The sequence below is a fragment of the Ursus maritimus genome, unplaced genomic scaffold (genome assembly GCF_017311325.1).
Source record: "Ursus maritimus isolate PB19 unplaced genomic scaffold, ASM1731132v1 scaffold_16, whole genome shotgun sequence".
Classification (NCBI taxonomy): Eukaryota; Metazoa; Chordata; class Mammalia; order Carnivora; family Ursidae; genus Ursus; species Ursus maritimus.
The window spans coordinates 31261661-31282145 of record NW_024424008.1 but is presented as its reverse complement, the minus strand read 5'-3'; the positions used below and the strand labels follow the sequence as shown (position 1 = coordinate 31282145).

The 20485-nt window shown below is 41.5% G+C and overlaps 1 protein-coding gene across 2 annotated transcripts in view; it reads left to right on the top strand.

Moving 5' to 3' along the window:
* Positions 1-20485, top strand: part of FAT3 (FAT atypical cadherin 3) — a 497297-nt gene that overhangs the window by 386707 nt on the left and 90105 nt on the right. For both annotated transcript variants that reach the window (XM_008688345.2, XM_040631005.1), the window contains exons 6-8: positions 34-173; positions 13110-13385; positions 15840-16050. In XM_008688345.2, coding sequence (XP_008686567.2) covers positions 34-173; positions 13110-13385; positions 15840-16050 — 627 coding nt within the window. The remainder of the gene's footprint in view (positions 1-33; positions 174-13109; positions 13386-15839; positions 16051-20485) is intronic.

Below are 20485 nucleotides of genomic sequence, written 5' to 3'. Positions count from 1 at the left end.
GCTAATTTCATGTTGTTTTTGTGAAATCATCAGGGGGGAATTTTGACAGCTCTTTTGACGCAGAGAAGGGTGTTGGGACAATTGTCATTGCAAAGCCTTTGGATGCAGAACAGAGGTCCATCTATAATATGAGTGTGGAAGTCACCGATGGGACAAATGTTGCTGTCACTCAGGTAAGATGTCAAATTACTAAAGGGTGAGAATGCCCAACAATCTGCTAATGTCAATGGTGAAAGTGATTACAGAATGTGTTGGAAGTAGTAAATGATGTCCATGGATTTCTACTGTTTTTTTTTAAAGCATTTGAGAGAATAACCTAGGAAAAGGATTCTATCAATGATATTGTATAACTTAGCTGTGACTGTTCACGCATGGAAGAGTGATATGTATTCGCTTCCTGATCGTTGACTGTAGATTTATCTCTTTGACAACAAAGTCACCTTTCCTTGAATTTACAAAGAAGAGGACGTGTATATTGTCTGAGTCAACACACCATTATATGTTTCACCTTTTCACCTGTCACTCTCAGAGATAGAGCTAGACGCACCTAGGAGTCCAAGTTCATTTCACAGACTCAGATGAGTAGTATGTCCAAGGTCACTCATTAAGTCACCCAGCCTTCATTAAGAACAAGGACTGAGATTTAGGGCCCTGCGTCCCACCTCTCCTTCTAGCCTCTATGCCAGTGGTCCTTCATCCTGGCTGCACAGTGGAAGCCCCTGGTCATGGGGCCCGGGGTGTTAAAACCACTGAGACCCCACCCGCAGAGGTCCTACATGATTCTAACTAACAAGCAGCCAGGGGTGGGGACCGTTGCTTGGACTCTGGCATGTGAGTGTTGATGAAAGGGCATTGATCGTTGACTGTCCAGAAAGTCTCTGGATGAGACTAACACAGTCTTAGATAGCAATAGGGGGCAGATTTACCCGAAATATGAGAAGGTTTTTGTTGTTGTTGTTGTTGTTTTCTATTTTAGGATGGGCACACAAGCTTGTCCTATACCTTTCCATTCTCCCTACTTTTCCCTCCTGTTCTCATGACCCCAGAAGCCATCACTCATCAATCACGGTCCTTTTTCCCTCTCAGCTCAAATGTGCCCTGAGACTCTTCAACACAACGTTTCAGGACGTGAAGATGAAATTGTTGCCAACCCCAAAGTTAGCAAGTGTTGATTTGTTTAAAACATGATGTAAGCTCTTGTAACTATATAGGTTTAAAGAGGAGAGGGGAGGATTATTTCATGTGCTGCCTCTTAGTTTGAAGTAGTTTCAAAAATACGATGAGACTTTCTCCTTTGAGGCTGTGCACAATCACAAAATGGTGGAATTTTAAAGAAACAGTAGGGTTTGTTTCTACTTTTACTTCTTTACTTTTTGCTTTTGCTTACTTTTTCTTTTCCTTTTCATTCAAATAAACTGAAACCCAGAAGGGGGACATCATGTGCATGAGACAAGGCAGCCAGTGTGTGATGAGTCCTGATCCTTCGACCCATGTCCTCTCCTAGGATGACTCTACAGCCCTAACTACCTGCAAGAGGCCCATTTATACCTGTTGCACTGGTGTAACTATTAATAGTTATCCCATTCACTCTTAAAATTGCCCCAGTTGGGACAATAAATCATACTTAAATCTGTACTGCTTCGGGGGATTTTCAAGACTAAAATACAGACTCCTGGAAAGGACACCATGGTTGAGATCCTACGGGACGCGCACCATCTAAAAGCAAGCCCCAAAGACTAATACAAAACAACCCACTTGCAGTATTACTAAGTCTTTATTGCTCATTCGCTTTTGGAGTTGGCCATTTCTTAGCCTAGCCAACCTCCACTTTTTAGCACCACTTAAAAACACAAGATGTATTTGAGTAAAATACAAAGAAAGCGTGGAGCCATATTCATTTCCATACTTTTCTCCAGGGACTTATAACAAGTGGATGAAACAGTAAGTCAGTGTGCCCAGAATGTTATAGATACACACGAAATATGTTTACAGTGAGTGAATGAATAGTAAGTGGGACATAGTCAGCAGGGCCTACATTGCAGCTATGCTGGATCTTCAAAGCACACAACTGATTCATGTTAACCGAAAAAAAATTATCAATGAAACTTTTCTTTTAGACTTTCATTAAGACCAGATGAGAAATCACTTACCAGCATGTATTCCACAAGTATTTCTTGGGTTCATACCATGTGCTAGGAGCTATGCTAGATGCCTGAGGTCACAGTGATTCAGAGTTTTAAAACCGGATGACTGATATGCACACACTCTTTAAAAATTAACTTGAAAGCATATATTATAAGACTTTGAATGTACACATTGTTCAGGTCCTACTTTGGTTGATTTTAGTTCAGACTAACGTACAGTTAGACTTATCTCCAGAGCAGATGGGAAGAGTGGGAGAATTGGGGGTGAACTTGGAGGTTTCCTTTGGCAAGGCCAAGCTAAGTAGGTTAATGAAGGATAGCAAGAGATTTTCTTGCCAAAAGCTTCCAAGTCACTCTGTATCTCCAGGAGCATGAGCTTCTCAAGAAGTGAGAGCTAACCATTTCCAAAGTATAAACTTGTATGTCATCATTATTACCCCCAGCAAACCATTACTCTGTCCATAAGGCTGTGTTCAGGCCTGAATTACCACCCCCCACCCCCTGCCAGCCTCTGTCAATCCAGGCCTCTGCTCACATTTGCCACAGCTCCTCTGACTGTGAAGACAGAAGCTGTTCTCTCAATTAGTCAAAGCCCTCAGTATCAAGGACGTTATTACAAAAAATGTTTTGGTTAAGAAAAGGCATTCTAGATTTCTTTTAGAAATCACTAAAGCACGCTCCAACCCATGACCCTAGGCAACGTAATGATTCCACCATCAAACAGATACCCTTCACCATATAACTAAATAAATGGTTTGTAGCCCCAAAACACCTACTCAGTTTTCCTTTGGGAACTTTTCTCTACTTTGTTCCTTTGGAATCATAAACCATCTATGACAAGGGCTTCAAATCAGCCAGAAACAACATGTTGAATTTCATTTCACAAATGTCAAATAAATCAGAGCCTCGGGGATCTCTGTGTCTACATGAAAACCCTTCCTTCATCCTCATTTTTGTTCTGTTGTCCCAACTTGTAGGATTCTTGTGCCTCAGAGCTACAATATCTGGTGGCAAATAAACATCCTTTTCCTTAGTGAGATTCCCTAGCGTGAGTACAGACTATAAAAGGTCCTGCGGATTTCCGGTTCTGAAGATTCAGATGTGAGCATGTGAGCAGATGCTTTTCTCCAGCTGGCGTAGGAAGAGAGGCAGCAGAAGGGAATGTCAGAGATTCCAAATGTGAGGTGATTTGAAACCTCATCGCCAGTTCAGGTACAGAGGGGGCAACCTGGCAAGAAATTCGTGTAGCCTTGAGGTGCTGAGAGGGGCTCCAGCTGGTAGCCTGCAAGGAAACGGGGACCTCAGACCTCTCACCTCAAGGATCTAAATTTGGTTAACAACCTGAATGAGCCTGGGGCTGACTCACCCCCAGAACTGCCAGAAAGGAACACATTCCCACTGACCCCTTGATTTTGGCTTCGTGAGACTCTTAGGTGGAGAACACAAGTGAGCCACACTGTACGCAAGCTTCTGACTTACGGAGCTGGGAGATAACAAATGGGTGTTGTTGTAAACCAAGTTTTGGTCATTTGTTATGTCAGAAATGGGAAACTGTTGGCATCTTCATTTTACAGAAAAAGAAGCTGAGACAAAATAAGGTTATGTAACTTGAGTAGATTAGGGATCGAAGGTGGGTAGCTGGATTCTAGAATGTGCTTTCTCAACTCCTGCCCTGTGCTGCCACCTCTCAAAACCAAGGGGAAATGTTTGCTACTTTTTCCCAAGGCAGGAAGAGAAGCCCACCTGGCTCTAGTAGTTATGAGGGAGACACTTTTTAAGACTGCTGCCCCGGGGAACATAGCGCCCCCTGTGGCCGTTAGAATGTCTCATAGCCAGCCATACATGCTGGGGGGAGAGCAAAGTACCCCAGTCTCATCAGTGCTCAGCCGGATGACTTTATGCGCTTCAAGGGCACACATTACCAAGGATGAGAAATTACAGGTTTTAACAACTTTCCCCATACATCTATCAAACCCCTATGAGCTACTGTGCCTTCATAGCAAATTTAAATAAATCTAGAACATGGCTCTTCCAAAGGACCAATGGATGGAAATACATAGTAATATATAATGCCTGATCTTTGCATAATGAGACCTAACCAAGCTTCTTTCTTGTTTTATTTTCCTGTCTTACTGGGAATAGTTAAATCAAGTATTATCACTACACTCATTTTTCTAGTGAGAAACTGGCACACAGGTGGGTTGGGTGGCGACCCAGGATGTACACAGGTAAAGAGATCCAAACCCACTTTTTCCTTTTCAAGATCGGAGAGATCCCAGAAACTTTCCCCTACACATCTATATATACAGAATGTATGATTCATTAGAGGAAGCATTTGGTATAAAGGAAGGAGCACTGACCTTGAATCAGGTGACCCGAGTTCAAGTCATTACTTAACCAGTTCCTGTCTGTGTTACCACGAAAAGTAGCTCTGTCTCTGTGAGACTTGACTTCTGTAGGATGGGGATAACGCCTTCCATACTTCATGGGTTATTATAAGAATAAAATAAGATCTTTTGAGATATCTTGAGCTCTGTGATGCGCTGGACACATGCAGCTTTTATTATTAGTCTCATCCTCAACTTAAAATTGGAATAATATACCTGATAACTACAAAATACTGTGTGTGTGCCTTTCATTGTTATTCATGAAAGACAGCAGAGATATTCATGCCCAAATAATAATCTAAAAATTACATTGATTTGATTCAGGGACTCGTGTGATACATGCTTTTGTGATTTTAATATGCTTTTCTTATTCAGGTCTAGCTTTGATTTATAAAGATATGAAAATCAGCTTGTATCTGTATGTTCCACAGCCAAACCTGAGATTAAAAATCTCTTTCAGATAATCTCCAAACTTCTTCAGCCCCACAAAAGCAGTTAATTGAGTTAATGAGCTTCAGAGGTTTTCTGCCAAAGAGTGTATGCATGGGAGCTGAGAGGTCTGGGACCTGCATTCCTCAGGTTACCCTTGCCCTCCACAGCCATGAGAACTCCATTCTTTTGTCTCTAAGGGATGTGTTGGGAGTTCCTACCTGGCCTCCTTCCTCAAAAAGCAGACTTTGTCTTGAAGATTTGGACTTCGTCTTATCCTTTCCCTCCACCTTACACATGCTTAAAGGCAGGTGAGGGTAGGAACGTATCACTTTAGCAAAAGCTGCTCCATGAGTCCCCAGGAATTCCCAAGGGATACATCCTTTGTCAAGGGTCTTCGTTTATTTCTTTAGAGTTATCTCCCTCTTAGTAGGTGAAAAGGGAAGTAGCCACAAGCGCCCTTGTATATTTACATTAGGAAAATGCTGGAACTAGTACAATATGTAGAGATAAAATAAAGCAGCAAGGCAACTCTAAGGTGGGACTTCCTGTTTAAAAAAATAATGATGATAAAACTTCACTGTATGTCATAGATTTGTGCCTAACAACTTATGAATAAATCAATTTTGGAAAATGAATTCCAATTTTCAAGGCAGCAGGGAACTTTCTATTTAGAATAATCCTATGATTAATGTTCTTGAAATGACAACGGTCATGTCAATTATCTCTTGTGTCAGGTAGGATTTCTGTATAGCAAGGCATATAATATTTGTTTGGGGCGCCTGGGTGGCTCAGTCATTAAGCGTCTGCCTTCGGCTCAGGGCATGATCCCGGCGTTCTGGGATCGAGCCCCACATCAGGCTCCTCTGCTGGAAGCCTGCTTCTTCCTCTCCCACTCCCCCTGCTTGTGTTCCCTCTCTCGCTGGCTATCTCTCTCTCTGTCAAATAAATAAATAAAAAATCTTAAAAAAAAATATTTGCCCACATAATTGTTCACATACATGTTAGGTGCATTTATAATTAATGTGTATATAATTGAAGTACATATGGAAATGGTATAATGGAATGAGTGTAGAATTTGGCTCCATATGACCTAGTTTAGGTCTGGCCTTGCTATTGGAACTTTGGGCACACCCCTTAACTTCTCCGATTCTCATTTTTCCCACTGATACACTGGAGACCGTAAAGTTTAAGAAACGTATATGATATGGATTTATACATTGTTAAATAAACACAAACCAGCATGACTTTTTCTACTTGTACCTTCAAAAACAAAACTTGTAAGCCTGGGGAAAATACAAGGGGCATTACCCTTGACATCACAGCCATAGAATATTTCAAGTACGGTTTTGAAATGCCAACAGAGGCAGGACAGAGTTTCCGTAATTTAGGACTTAATTGGTTCCAATAAAAGACAGAGGCCTTACCCCCTAACACACCCCGTGGACGCTTCATTCCATGAGCCTTTGTAAAGCCAGGCTTTGGCATCTACCCAGACTTGGCTTCGATGAGCCTGCTAAATCCAGTGTTTGTGGTGGGCAGCATTGAACCCACTCTGAAGAGACTTCCTACATTCAGGTTTCCTCCTGCTTTGATTCCATTGTACTTCCTTCGGCCTTTCAATTACCATTTTGAGCACAACATCTTTGAGAGTTACTTTGCTTTTTTTGTTAGTTCAGGAGCTCACAAATGGCCCCAACTGTGGGAAATAAAAAGCAAATGAGGAAAAGGAAGTCTTTTACAGAGAAACACTTGTTCTGACTGTAGATTAGGCTCAAGACAAAAGCAAGCAGAAAGAGGCAAGCTTTTCAGGAGCACATCAACTTTGAAACTTCGTGAAGGTCAGGGCAGCCCTGCTGGCTGGGAAGGCTTTTTATCCAGTTAATATAACTGCTTCTGCGAACACAAATATTTTAACATCTTGACTAAGTTAACTTGAACTTTTTAAAAGAAAGAATTGGCGATCAAAGAATCTAGTAGGACCTACCAAATACAGTGAAGATTAAAAACAATACCTAAAACTCGGGCACACATCTCAGCCCCTTCTTTTTTTTAACCATAAACTCTAGGCAAATCTTGTTCCCGTGTCAAACTCACTCTTTGGGCAAGTCTTCCTGGCACAGAGGTCATAGCACTGCCCTTTGCTCTTCCTCAGAAAAGCACATATGCACCAAAGTGAGTGACAGTGAGCTGTTTATAAGAAGAGCCATGGTCTGACCACACTTATTTTAAAAAGTAAATAATTTTCTAGAATGCAGCCAAATGCCTGCATATTACTTAAAGGAGAATTGGTCAAGCTTTCCCTTTAGGCAGTAGTAAGACAAGAAGGTCACCATCTTCACTACTCTTTAACATTGGGTTATAAATACTAGCCACTGCAAATAAGTGAGATAAGGCAATTTGTGTTATAAAAATCTATAAAGAAGAAGGTAAAACAAATGTAATTCTTCAACATGGACTTCCTGGGGTTTGTACATTTTGGATATATGAGTTTGGGTGCTTTTTTTTTTTTTCCTTGAGAGGGAGAGTGTTTGCATGCCCATGCAAGAGCTGGAGGCAGGGCACGGGCAGAAAGGAAGGAAGAAGAGAGAGAATCCCAAGCAGGCTCCACACCCAGCACGGAGCCGGACATGTGCCTGGATCCCACAACCAGCCAAAATCAAGAGTGCGACACTTAACTGACTGAGCCACACAGGCACCCCCAGGTGCTTTTAATAATTAAGATAGTCCCCAAATTCAAGAAAACTCAACCAAAATAAAGGAGCTTTTTTTTAATTACTATAAAAATATAAGGAAATAGATCATCATTGATCTAGTTGCTGTTACTATTTTTATTATTACTACAATGTCTAATTGTTTTATCGTTGTCATTGTTAAATTATGCTATTAATATTATGATCATCATCATCTTCTTTATAATCATCATTTTACCTGGATCATGGCCTAAAAGAATAAAATCTGTGGTATCACCTATGTCTAAACTCTGTGTACCAGATACTAAATATTTAACTGTGACATCTATTGAGTGCCTGCAAAGTGTCCAGCCCTGAGCTAGATACTGGGTATACCTTGACGATCTCTGAAATTTATCCCTAATCCCAGAATCAATGCTCTCAGCACCCTTGTGTTCATTCCCTGACATGCGCAGAGCAGCAAGATATTTCCCTGCTACTGTTGAACAAGGTGATGCTCCCTCCACCTTCTTGTCTCAGCTCTCCTATGATATACAAGTGTCCTGTTCGCGATCTATTTAGTGCTACATTTTTTTTGCATTTTTGTGTTCTTTGTTAGTAATCTCACAGTTTGAAAGACCCCGGAATGTAGTACTGAAGTGCAATCCAGTATTCCCAAGTGCAAGAAGGACGTGATGTGCCTTACAGAGAAAATATGTGTATTCGATGATCTTTATTCAGGCATGACTTAAGTGCTGCTGGCTGGAGATTCTCTCCCTCTTCTCCCTCTGCCTTCCCCTGCACATGTGCGTGTACTCTCTCTCTCCCTCTCTCAAATAAATAAATAAATAAATAAATAAATAAATCTTAAAAAAAAAAAAACGACCTATATGAGGTAAACTAAAACATCCCTGAAAAATGAAACCATTGATCTGAACAAATGAAAAAAGACAAACTATGTCCTCGGATAGGAAGATTCCATCATAAAGGATCAGTTCTCCTATAGTTAACCTATACTTTTGCCACAGTGCAATTTAAAATGCTATCAATTTTTTGTCAGGTGCTATACCAGTTGATTATAAAATTCATTTTGAAGAACAACAAGCAAGCATAGCCTGGAAAACCCTAAAAAAAACAAAGAAAATGCCTAACTTTTCTAATTAAGGCATACTGTAAAGCCTTTGTAATTGAAACATTTTTATATTGACATATGAAAAGACAAATAAACCAATGGAACACAATAGAAAATCCAGAAATACACCATTTACGTATGTAACTTTAGCATACAATAAAAGCCTCTCAAATCAGTGGGGAATTGATGGTCTTGTAAAAAGTGGCATTAAAATAAAGGGAAAGCCATGTGGAAAAAAACCTGGATCTATTCCTCACATAATACAGGAAAAATTCCAAATGGAGTAGAGATGTAAATGTAAGAAAAGGAAACATGTAAATGCTATTTTTTAAAAATGAGTGTATTCACCTATAACCTGGAAATGTAGAAAATGTTCTAAACTATGACTCAGGGTCCAGAAACAATAAGGGGAAAGATTGATGTATTCAATTCCATGAAAATAAAAATAAATGCTTTTGCATGGTCAAACAAAAAAAAAAAATCACCATAGCAAAATAAAGTTAAATGACAAAATCGAAAACATATTTGCAATTTATATCACCATGCTTCCAAAAATAAAGAAGGAAAAGGCCATCTAACCCATAAAAGAATGAACTGATTTAAATAATTTTCACAGAAAAAGAAATGCAAATGACTCTTAAACATATGAAAAGATGTTCATCCTCACTCATAATAAGAGAAAGGCAAATCACAAGTACACTGAAATGCTATTTTTTATCTATCAGATTGACAAAAAATACAAAAGTTTGAGTGCATACTCTGTTGGCAAAGCTGTGGAAGACAGCCATTCTTATATCTCGCTATGGGAATACAAAGTAATAAAACTTTCGGGAAGCGGAATATGGAAATAGCTAACAAAACTATATAAGCACTTATCCTTTGATCCAGCACTCACAATTCTAATATAATATAAAAGACCTGGGCATAAGGCTATCTTTGCTCATTCTTTCTGAGAGTGAAAATTAGAAACATCTTATGTGAACATCAATAGAGGAATGCTTGAATTAACTGTGATCCATTTACCCATTGAACGAGTATCTCTATACTGTTGTGGGTTGATCTTCAGAATATGATAATGCAGTTTCTCAACAGTGACACTATTGATGTTTTGGGTCAGATAGTCCTTTGCCGTGAGTGACAATCCTGTGCATTGTAAGATGTTTAGAAGCATCCCTGCCCCCCACCCATTAGATTCCAGGAACACCCCAACTCCCAGTTGTGACAATGAAAAATATCTCCAGATATTGCCAAATATCCCCTTCGGGACAAAGTCATCCTTAATTGAGAATTATTGATATGATGTTAAGTGGCATGGCATGTCAGGGTGGGGGGGTTACGGTAGGGAACATGTATACATTATGTTTATATTAACAAAAAAGATGGATAAAATGTAATGTTAATCTTTTAAAAATCATTACGTGGGGGTACCTGGGTGGCTCAGTCGATTAAGTGATCGACTCTTGGTGTTGGCTCAGGTCATGATCTCAAGGTCATGAGATCGAGCCCCATATCGGGCTCCATGCTCAGTGCAGAGTCGGCTTGAGATTCTCTCTCCCTCTGCCTGTGCCCCCCACACACACACCCTTTCTCTCTCTCTCTCTCTTTCAAATAAATAAATAAATCTTTAAAATAAAATCATTACCTGTAAGAAAAGAAGGGAATAGAATGAAGGGGAAAGAGATAGAAGCTAAACTACTTTAATTAAACCTTTTTTGTAAATTTGATGTTGGTACTTTTGCATATAATATAAAACAAAATTAAATATTAAAACAAATTTGAAATTTGAAAGTAAATGGAAGCAGATGAACGTATATGTGTTGGTAGCACAGCTACATAGAGAAGAACTCTTCTGTGACTTTAAACATACTGATGTGACTGTATATTGCTAGTGGAATAAATCAAGGACCAAAGTATTAAAAATCATATTAAATTGCTTTTTAATGATCATAGTTCTAATATAATTGCAATACCAATATTGTATTGTAATTCTGAGACTCATGTGTGTGTATTTCATATAAAACAGTGAATAATTTTGATGATGTCATTGAGCATGAGAAATTTCAGCATGGGGTTTCAGCGTGGAATACAGATATAAAAAGAATGAGATTTAGTAAAAAAACATGATGCCCTAATTTTGAATTGGAAGTGTCAGTATGAACTCATGAAATGATTATTAACAACAAAAAAACCTTTGCTGATTCCATCCACTGAAAAAAAGCTAAACACAATAGCAAATCCAATAGCAATGATCATTCCTGGCACCAGTTTCTAGCTAAAAAGAAATCAATGCTTTCTGGAGAGAGAAATGGATATTATAAGACTGAGTCAGAAAATGTACAAGGTGACCCTGGAAAAAATCACCAGCAGCAATTATTAGAAAGCAAAGAAGCTATCAAAGACTATAAGAATTGTGTCAGAAGGTCTCAAGAGCCAACTTGAAGAGGCTCCCACTGGCCAAGGAAGGGCCATTTGTGCATCAGTAAGTATAGTACCTGCAATGGACAGAACCATATCAGCTGTGATTAAATTCATAAGCTCATACTGATGCTTAAAAAAATACTTCATTGTTCAATTTAGGAGGAGCTGGAGAACCAAGTTGTTCTTTTGAAATAGTAAATAAAGGGAAAGAATGAAGTATTCATTATGACTTCACTACATGAATTGTCTTTCAGAGTAACTACATAATTGGAGGGAGGTTCCTTTTTAGGTACTCTTAGTTTACAAATGTGGAATAAATCATAGAATTAAAACATTACCATTTTACATTTTTAATAAACAAATGTTATCTATGTACTGATCATCAGTGATTGCTAATACCACATAGCAAGGGTGAGAACTAGACAGTATTTATATCCAGAGGGAAATATACTGTCTCACCCATTAGAGATATTTGTTTGTCAAAAAAAAAAAAAAAGGAAGAGAAAGGAAATTGAATGTGAATCTGATCAAGTCTCCTAGATCAAACTACCAGTTTATAAGAAATACAGGAAGCAGAGGGACATGAAGAGCAAAACCAAGGGCAAGCAATAAGCAAAATATGGGCTGCGGCACCTAAAGAGAAAACGGTACAGTTTGTTTACCACCCCCAGCAACAACATAAAAATTGCAAGAAAATAAAACGAGACGGAAGGAGAACCTATAAATGAAAAGATAATTAAAGGACATACCAACCAAATGTAATGTTTGGACCTCATTTGCATGTCCTGATTTTTTTTAATATGTTTCTTTTTATAAACATACATCACACCCTAAAAAATACAGAAATATGAACACCCTGAATATTTAATATTAAGGACTTATTGTTTTCGTTGTTTAGGTGCAGTAGTGGTAGTGTGTATGTGTGTGTGTTTATCGTAAGGGTCCTTACCTTTTAGAGGTACATACTGAAATGATGGGATTTGCTTCAAACTAAAATGGGGAGCAGATGGGGATGAATGGCTACATATATAAAACAAGATTATCCATAAATTGGTCACTGTCAAAGATGAGCTATGAATAAGTGAGGGTTCATTTAACTATGACTTGGTTATGTATTACTATTACTTATTTATATCTGCCTGAAATGTTTTATAAGAAAATGCCTTAGAAAAGAAAACAACCTGGGTACCTGGGTGCCTTAATCAGTTAAGTGTCTGCCTTCGGCTCAGGGTATAATCCCAGAGTTCTGGGATTGAGCCTGCTTCTTCTCCCTCTCCCACTCCCTCTGCTTGTGCTTTCTCTCTCTCTCTGTCAAATAAATAAATAAAATCTTTTTTTAAAAAAAGACGGAAAGAAAACAACTTGGGAACGTCATATTTCCGCCATCATCAGTACCATGTTCTTCACTAGACATCTCCCACCTGAAGGAGAGCCACCGTGTGGGGCCCGTGCAGTTGAGCTCTGATTGCTCTGAGGATCCCACACCTGTGTCCATGCCTCCCTTTCCTCTACATTTTTGTTACTCTTCCCATCCGGTCACAGCTTCCACGTTGCATCCACTCTAAGGAGCTCATAACAGAACTTAAGATAATAGAAACGTACCAAACTAAGGTCACCTTGTGATCTCTTACATTTATGCCTCAGATAGTCCTGTGTATTAGCACCCCCAGGGGGCTGTCTCAGCTGTTCAATTAATAGTGAGAATATTGATTCACTCCTAGTTTATGTTCCCGCTAACGTGAACTACTGGTTTATTGTCACCCTCTAATTACAGAGTGTTTTCATACGAGATCTCCCTACATATTGAGATAGCTACTGGAAGCTGGGCTCCAAGGACGCGGAGGGAGGAGAGGGGGAGGGGGCCTCTTGGTTAGCGATGAGTGAATTGGCATTCTCCGTCATCACTCTTGTCTTCGTTTAACTGTAGGTATTTATCAAAGTGCTGGATAATAATGATAACGGCCCAGAATTCTCTCAGCCGAATTACGACGTCACGATCTCCGAGGACGTGCTCCCAGATACAGAGATCTTGCAGATCGAAGCCACAGACAGAGACGAGAAGCACAAGCTGAGCTACAGCGTCCACAGCAGCATGGACTCGGCCAGCATGAGGAAATTCCGGATTGACGCCGGCACTGGCGTGCTCTACACTGCCGAGAGGCTGGACCACGAGGCCCAGGACAAGCACGTCCTCAACGTCATGGTAGGACCACACAGCGAATTCGCTCTCCTGACACAGTCTGTGACCATTCAAGACACGCTCCTTGGTCTTCAGAAGTACGGGGCCCTTAAATGTTCTAAGTAGGAGTAAATTTGGTCTTCTCACAGCAGGGTTGCCTTCGTGTCTGCCTTTTTACTTCCGTGAGGAACATTGCTATTGTTCCAGAGTGATCCGATATTTTTGCCAGACCGAAATAGTAGATAAGTTCTGCAGACAGTGGCTGCTGACAGGCTGACTTGGGAGGGAAGGAACAGTCCATGTTTCGGTAAATTTCCCAGGCTATGACATTGGTTCGCATCCAGAAGATTCTGTGGAAAAGTTTAAAAGAAGGTCCTTGAGAAGTTAATCACAAGGATAATCAGTTACTCAGAATATGCAGGGCTCAGTCCTTGGAAGCATTTAGAGGATTGCTTTATTACTCACTGCCCTGGCATTGGACCTAGTAGTAAATACTGCCACGGAAAACAGATCTCAAAACACACCGAAGCCTGCAGAGAGTGTTCGTGAAGTTTGAGTTTGGGTTCATGGGACCTCCAAATTATGTGGAAGTTGCTTTCATTTTAAAGTGGAGTTTTCCTAGTTCACATAATTGGCAAGTAGGGATTAATAAGAAACAGTCTTGATTAGTTTATGGCCTCAAATCTGTCCCTCTGGCCACCCAAGAACCCTGGGGGCAATTGCACAGCCCCTGCTTAACAGACCCCTCGAGTTTGTTAGGACACAGACTAAATCTTGGGTACTGATTGCTTTTAAAACACATTAAGATGCTCCAGTTTCCTAGCAGCTGTGATGTTCTGCGAAATGCTACTCTTCCTTCTTCCCAAGTCTGGAAACCCTCCTGGGCCAGAGGAAGCTCCAGGGCCATGCCCTTGGTTTCCAGCTGAGACCCCCTGGGTGGGGGGAGGTAGAGGGACTCAATAGGGACCATCAGACCCACCCTCATTCATTCAACAGATATTTCTCCAGCACCTACTGGAGAATGTACCAAGCCCCATTCTAGGCACTGAGGATACAAAAGAGACCGAGCGCCTGTATCCTTGGACACTGCACTGGAACAGACCTAGGTCTCAGTCGTCCCAAGTACAGAGTTCAGCTTGGTCCCTGGGTGTGGCAGGCCAGTCTGCAGGCGGGAAGATTGAGCACCTTTACCCAGTTGCTTTTGCATGTGTTTATTCAGGGGCAGAAACCTTATGCCAAGGGCTAACTCCATTCTCACGACTCAACTCATTTCTGTTCATTCTTTCCTTAACAAACCCAACATTCAGTCTGGTCACCCTGTATCATTCATCATTGCTGTAATTGATTATTTAGAGCAAACATGTCCCTTATGCTGCCTTTCTCCGAGCTAAGCCATTTTAGTCATTTTGCTTATTCCTTCTAGGTACTATTTCTGGAAAGCCCTTTCCCTTTGATGGCTCTCCTCCGTCTATTTTCAAATTTCTCCACATCTCTCTGAAGTTATGGAGTCTAAAATTGAACAAATGCAAAGCACACATTTGATTAGCGCTACATAAAATTACAGCAAAATCATGTGAGGGTTAAAGAATTGATCATTTGCAAGCTTCTGGCACGTGCAAACCAGGGGACACTTTAAAGCTGTCAGGCCAGGTTGCTCAGGGAAGTCACAAGGAGGGGTCTGGCATTAGAAACTAAGGTTTGGTTCATCTTCCTCGGAATCAGGGTTCTCTCTCAGTCCTGGGCCTTTGCCCTGGGTGGCTCTCCTTGCCTGAAACATGCAGCCCACGCCACCCTTGACCATTACTACTTATCTTTGTTACCTCTTCCAAGAAGCCGAGTGCTGGGTTAGCCGCTTCTTACTCCTCACTCCCTTTCTGGCACTCGCCGCCAGGCCTCCTACCTGTTTGCTTGTTTCTATCCCCCACTCACCTGTTCGAGTCTGGAGGGCAAGGACCGGGTCCAAATCACTGTTGAACCTCCAGAGCAAAGGCAGGACCCGACAGATAACAGGTGACAATAAATGTTTGTTGAACGCATGAAGAGATGGCAATGGCTGCTTTGCATTTATGAATTCCTTCGCTACACGTTTTAGTTTCCCCTTCAGGGGAGCATCCGTCCCCCATTCCATTAGCAGCTGTCTACACAAATGAGGGGGGAGCGGCTGTGGGTGGTGGTGCAGAGGAAAGTGCTGTGCTCGTGTGCCCTGTCGGGCAGCTCCACGAACACAGACTGAACACCGACCATAGGCCAGTCATCGTGCTGAGCAGCAGAACGGACGTGGGCCCCGACTCTCAGTTTGTCCACCAGTAGTGTCCTCACTCGGTAGCACCATCCGTTACTGAGCACCTCCCCTGTGCCTGGGACCACATCGAGCACTTTGTGTGAGTGACGTCATTTTCTGTTTGCCACAGACATAGCCGTGTGAGTTCCTTGCAAATGAAGATTTTAGTCCTACCGCTTCTTGTATTTTGCCTAAAGGTCAGAGATCAGGAGTTTCCTTATCGAAGAAACTTGGCCCGAGTCATTGTGAATGTGGAAGATGCTAATGATCACAGTCCTTACTTTACCAACCCGCTGTACGAAGCATCTGTGTTTGAGTCGGCTGCTCTGGGATCAGCTATTCTGCAAGTGACGGCTCTGGACAAAGACAAAGGGGAAAACGCAGAACTCATATATACTATAGAAGCAGGTGAGAGCTGTTGTATGGATTGCAACCTAATGCATGGCCTTTGACCCTCAGCAGTGTTTATCACCACGTGAAATATCACCTAGATACGGCTCTGAAAGCATTGTTTGGCCAAGCAACTGCCCTATTTGCATGATGGTGCTCTATAAAGTTCTTGGCACTTTTGGTAACACGTTTTCCATCACTGACGATAAGGGAAGAGTTCCCTTTATTGTGTTGGTCTCCAATTTTTCTGGAACGGAGGAGAGAGAAGAAGCGCGTGGTAAACTCAGTGGCTTTTACCGATGGGTCAACAAGCCATGGCCTCAGACTAAAATAGCCAAAGTCTCTCTTCTCTTGAGGGCTACCAGGCTGCTCAGTGAATTAAATCCTACATGTCTTTGTTTACTTGTCCATGGGCGAGCTGTGGGCTTCACAAATATCTATACCCCCACAGTTAGCACGAATGCACTTCCCTGGAGGTGACGGGGAGTAGCAGAGTGGGTGGGAGATACTGAACCGCCTGCGTAAGCAGACAGATGAAGACATACAGGCTCATGTTCTGTTCAATTTGAGATTTTTAAAATCAATGTTGACATCTCTAAGGCCAGACCGTACTTCACTGATGGTTTGAAGACGGACAGGAAGAAAACATTTATGACAGAAGAGATGATTGTCCAAGCGGGAGATAGGACTGTGAACCTAACAGTTACAAATATCCCTAATCTGCTGTATTTTCCCTTCCCCTCTTCTGTCTTTTTTTGAATATTCAAGCCACATATTTCCAAAATGTTCTGCAACATTATGTCTGTCGTGCATAACGCCAAATGCTGTCTCCTTTTATGCCAGCTCTGGAAAGTTTCTTTCCCAGGATTTAAATGTGCAGCATTTTTGTGAGTGGTTGAATTAAAATATGAATGCTAGAATGATAGTTTTTACTTCTTTTTACAAAAGCCGCTGCGACGAATGATACTCTAAAACTATTTCCTGTGTTAGGCACCCACATTTTATAGGAGTCGAAGCTAAGCTCTATACAAATAAAATAATAAGATGAAGAAATAAAAGACATTAGTTCATAAAAGCCAGGGGCCCCAAGCGACTTCACCTGTTTCTCTTCTATATTTATGGAATTTTCTTCTAACCTAAAGCCAGCATTTGTTTTTTAAGTGCTATTTTGCATCTGTTGTTTACCACAGGAAATCTTAATTATTTAATTATATAATCCTTATTTTTCTAGTTCCACGAATAATGTGGGGAAGCTTCTTTTTAAAAACACAACTATTTAAATAATGTCACAGAAAGTGTCGCCTGATTCAACAACTCTTTAGACTCTTTATACGGTTTTTTCCCTAATCTTATGTGCATTTTTCTTTTCCCAGTATTCATCCACGCACCTACATTTTTCCTTATCACTGTTGGTCATTTAGGTAGGGAGTTCTATTTCTGTTTTTTTACTTAACATTTTCTAAGCATTGTCTATGGCATCTACTTGCTTTTTGTATTTGTCCTTAAGGCTACTACTTACACTCTCCTAGCCAGGCAGATAACTTCTAAACCAATTTGGAGGTCCCAAGGAGTCACATGAAAGCCATTTCCCATCCTGCTGACAAGACCACTTTCCTTACCTTTCAACAGCCACACGCTGTAGCCCGGTGCTGTGGGTGGACAAGGGATTCCGTAGTTCTTTTAACCGCTGACTAAAAACAGAAAAGTTATTTTCTTAAAACACCTTTTATATAGGGGCACCTGGGTGGTACAGCGGTTAAGCGTCTGCCTTCCGCTCAGGGCATGATCCCGGCGTTCTGGGATCGAGCCCCACATCAGGCTTCTCCGCTAGGAGCCTGCTTCTTCCTCTCCCACTCCCCCTGCTTGTGTTCCCTCTCTCACTGGCTGTCTCTATCTCTGTCGAATAAATAAATAAAAAATCTTTTTAAAAAAACCACACCTTTTATATAGAAAACTTGAATTTCCAGAAACCAGAAAGGATCGGTATCTCAAAAAACGAGCTTTGATTGTGTGAGAAGCTGATGAGGATTTCAGTGTGTGCACTGTAAGTCGCAAGTGGTCATGGGGCTCCTTCGTGGACAGACAGACCTCCGCCAGCCCTGGACTGCTCCTGGCCAAGCCAGTTCTTTCCAGATCCTAGTAGGAGAGAGGAAGGACGCAGATGCTGCAACATTGTGAAGCAAATGACAGGGGGTCGTGTAAAGTGTACGTTTTACGTAGGTTCTCTTCCAAACCCCAGGTAAGCAAGGTTTTCCTCTGCTTCCTGTGGGCCATATGTTTCCTAGCCCCTGCCTGGCTTCTGAAGTAGCTATGGAAGCTTTTATCTGGGCCCAAAGAACTAAGTGGAATTGGAGTGCAGAGCTTCAGTTCCTATATTCGGTTCAGGTTTCTGTTTGGTGTCACAACGGCTCATGAGCGGCTCCAGAACAGGCGAGACAAGGACGAAGAATTGAGTTATGATGGGGGCCTCTTGGATCCCAAGGTGTATACAGATAGAGAACTAAAAATCTTTTTTTAGATCTACCTCTCCTCTCAATCATTTAATACATATTTCTTGAACACCTTCTTTGTGCCAGGACTGGGCTATGTGCCAGATAAATCATGATATGTAAGATAAGCACAGCTTTTGCTTTGCTGCCAAAAGTCTACCAGAAGCTGTAGATTCCAAGGAAACAAGCAGAGGTTAGTTTCCGAGGATCCAAGGATAGCCAGAGAGAATAAGCAGGAAGTGGAGTCTAAGAAAATGGGCAGGGAGTATGTTGAAGAGGGAAAGAGNNNGAGCGCCCCCTTTCGAACTTCTCTACAAGCACAGCATCCCGGAGTGGTGTGACAGGCAGGTGAGCGGCTGTGGGACAGCAGGGTTATGAAGTTCTGTTGGAGACCAGAAGCTGGATCCCCTTCGTCCCTACTATATATATTCTTCCGGGCATGAAGGAATGTGCTGGGTCTGCAGTGAGGGAGGATTTGGCTGGAGGTTCCGCGGCGGGACTCCACAATCAAGGAACACAGAGACACTTGACTCTCTTGCATTCATCACTTGGGGTTGCCTGTTGGCGACCGTTATCCTACAATCTCTACATTTCCCTCCTTGGAGATGCTGACATGAAATGATTCCTGCCTCCCTGTGAGGGTCTATGAATCAAACATTGAACTCACTCTCGATTCCATTATTTATTCAAAATTTGCAAGCTTGCTCATGAGATCGTTGAACTTCACGTTGACCTCACAAAGCACTTATGTTTAGGTGGCAAGGAAAAAAATCATGCTGACACCAAAGATGACATTGTTCAATACTCACATTTGGGGGCTGGAATCAAATTCTTTACTTCTTTATTAAATGAATTCTTGGGGGCGCCTGAGTGGCTCAGTCAGTTAAGCAGCTGACTCTTGATTTCGACTCAGGTCATGGTCTCAGGGTCGTGGAATTGAGCCCTCATTGGGCTCCACGTTCAGCCCTAAGTCTGCTTGAGCATTGTCTCTCTCTCTCTCTGTCTTTCTCTCCATCTCCCTCTGCCCCTCCCCTGTGTATGCTCTCGCTCTCTAAAATAAATAAATAAATCTTTTGTAAAAATAAAATAAATTAATCATTTAAAAATAAGCAGATTTTATAGGAACATGAGTTTTTTATTCTCAGACATGGAGACGTTTGTTAACTAAATAAAGTAAGAACTATGTATACAGCGGTAGCTGCTGCACATTGCAGGAGACACACGTCAGTGGCTGTCAGTGCAGGAGGCTGTCTTAACAGTAATGACACTGAAACTGTCTCTACGTCTGCCATATTGCAGTACTTCAAGCAGAAAGAAAAATGCAGATATAACTGAATGACCAAAATTTTTAACTTTGTTTTCAAAGAATCTAGACAAGCAAGCATGTGTGTTCTTTGAGAAGTATCAGAAAGCCTGATGAGAGAAGCAAAAAGCAACTTGGGGAAGGAGTCGGCTTTACACTGTCCACTACTTCTCAGCCAGGTTCTTTACGTTCTTCAAGTCTTGTGTTCCCCATTCTTTACTCCTCGCTTATTATCCTCATCCTCAGCAGTCTCAGATTTCACACCACTGCGTATTTCAGAGGCGAGGCTCTAAACTTCTGGGGTTTCGTGGTTCACAGCCCTTCCCATTCCAGATACATCAAAGTGGGGTGCCAGTTCCTCGGTTTCAGAAGGATGATGCCTCCGGTTTTTGGTTCTAAGGCTGGTTCAGATGATCAGCAGTTTGCTACTTCACCGGAAACTTCTCTAGTACTTAGCGAATGGGATGGTTACAGATTGGAGGGGACTGCCTTATAATTTTTATGATGTCCAGTTTTAAGTCTGTGTATGCACATGTCTCTTTTGGGGGTGAGGGAGCAAACAACAGAAGGTGGTCAGAAAGTATCCTCACAACTTACAGAGCAAATGGTGACTTGAGTAGAATTCTGCAGGCCTGAACAAAAGACCCCCCTCACCAAAGTA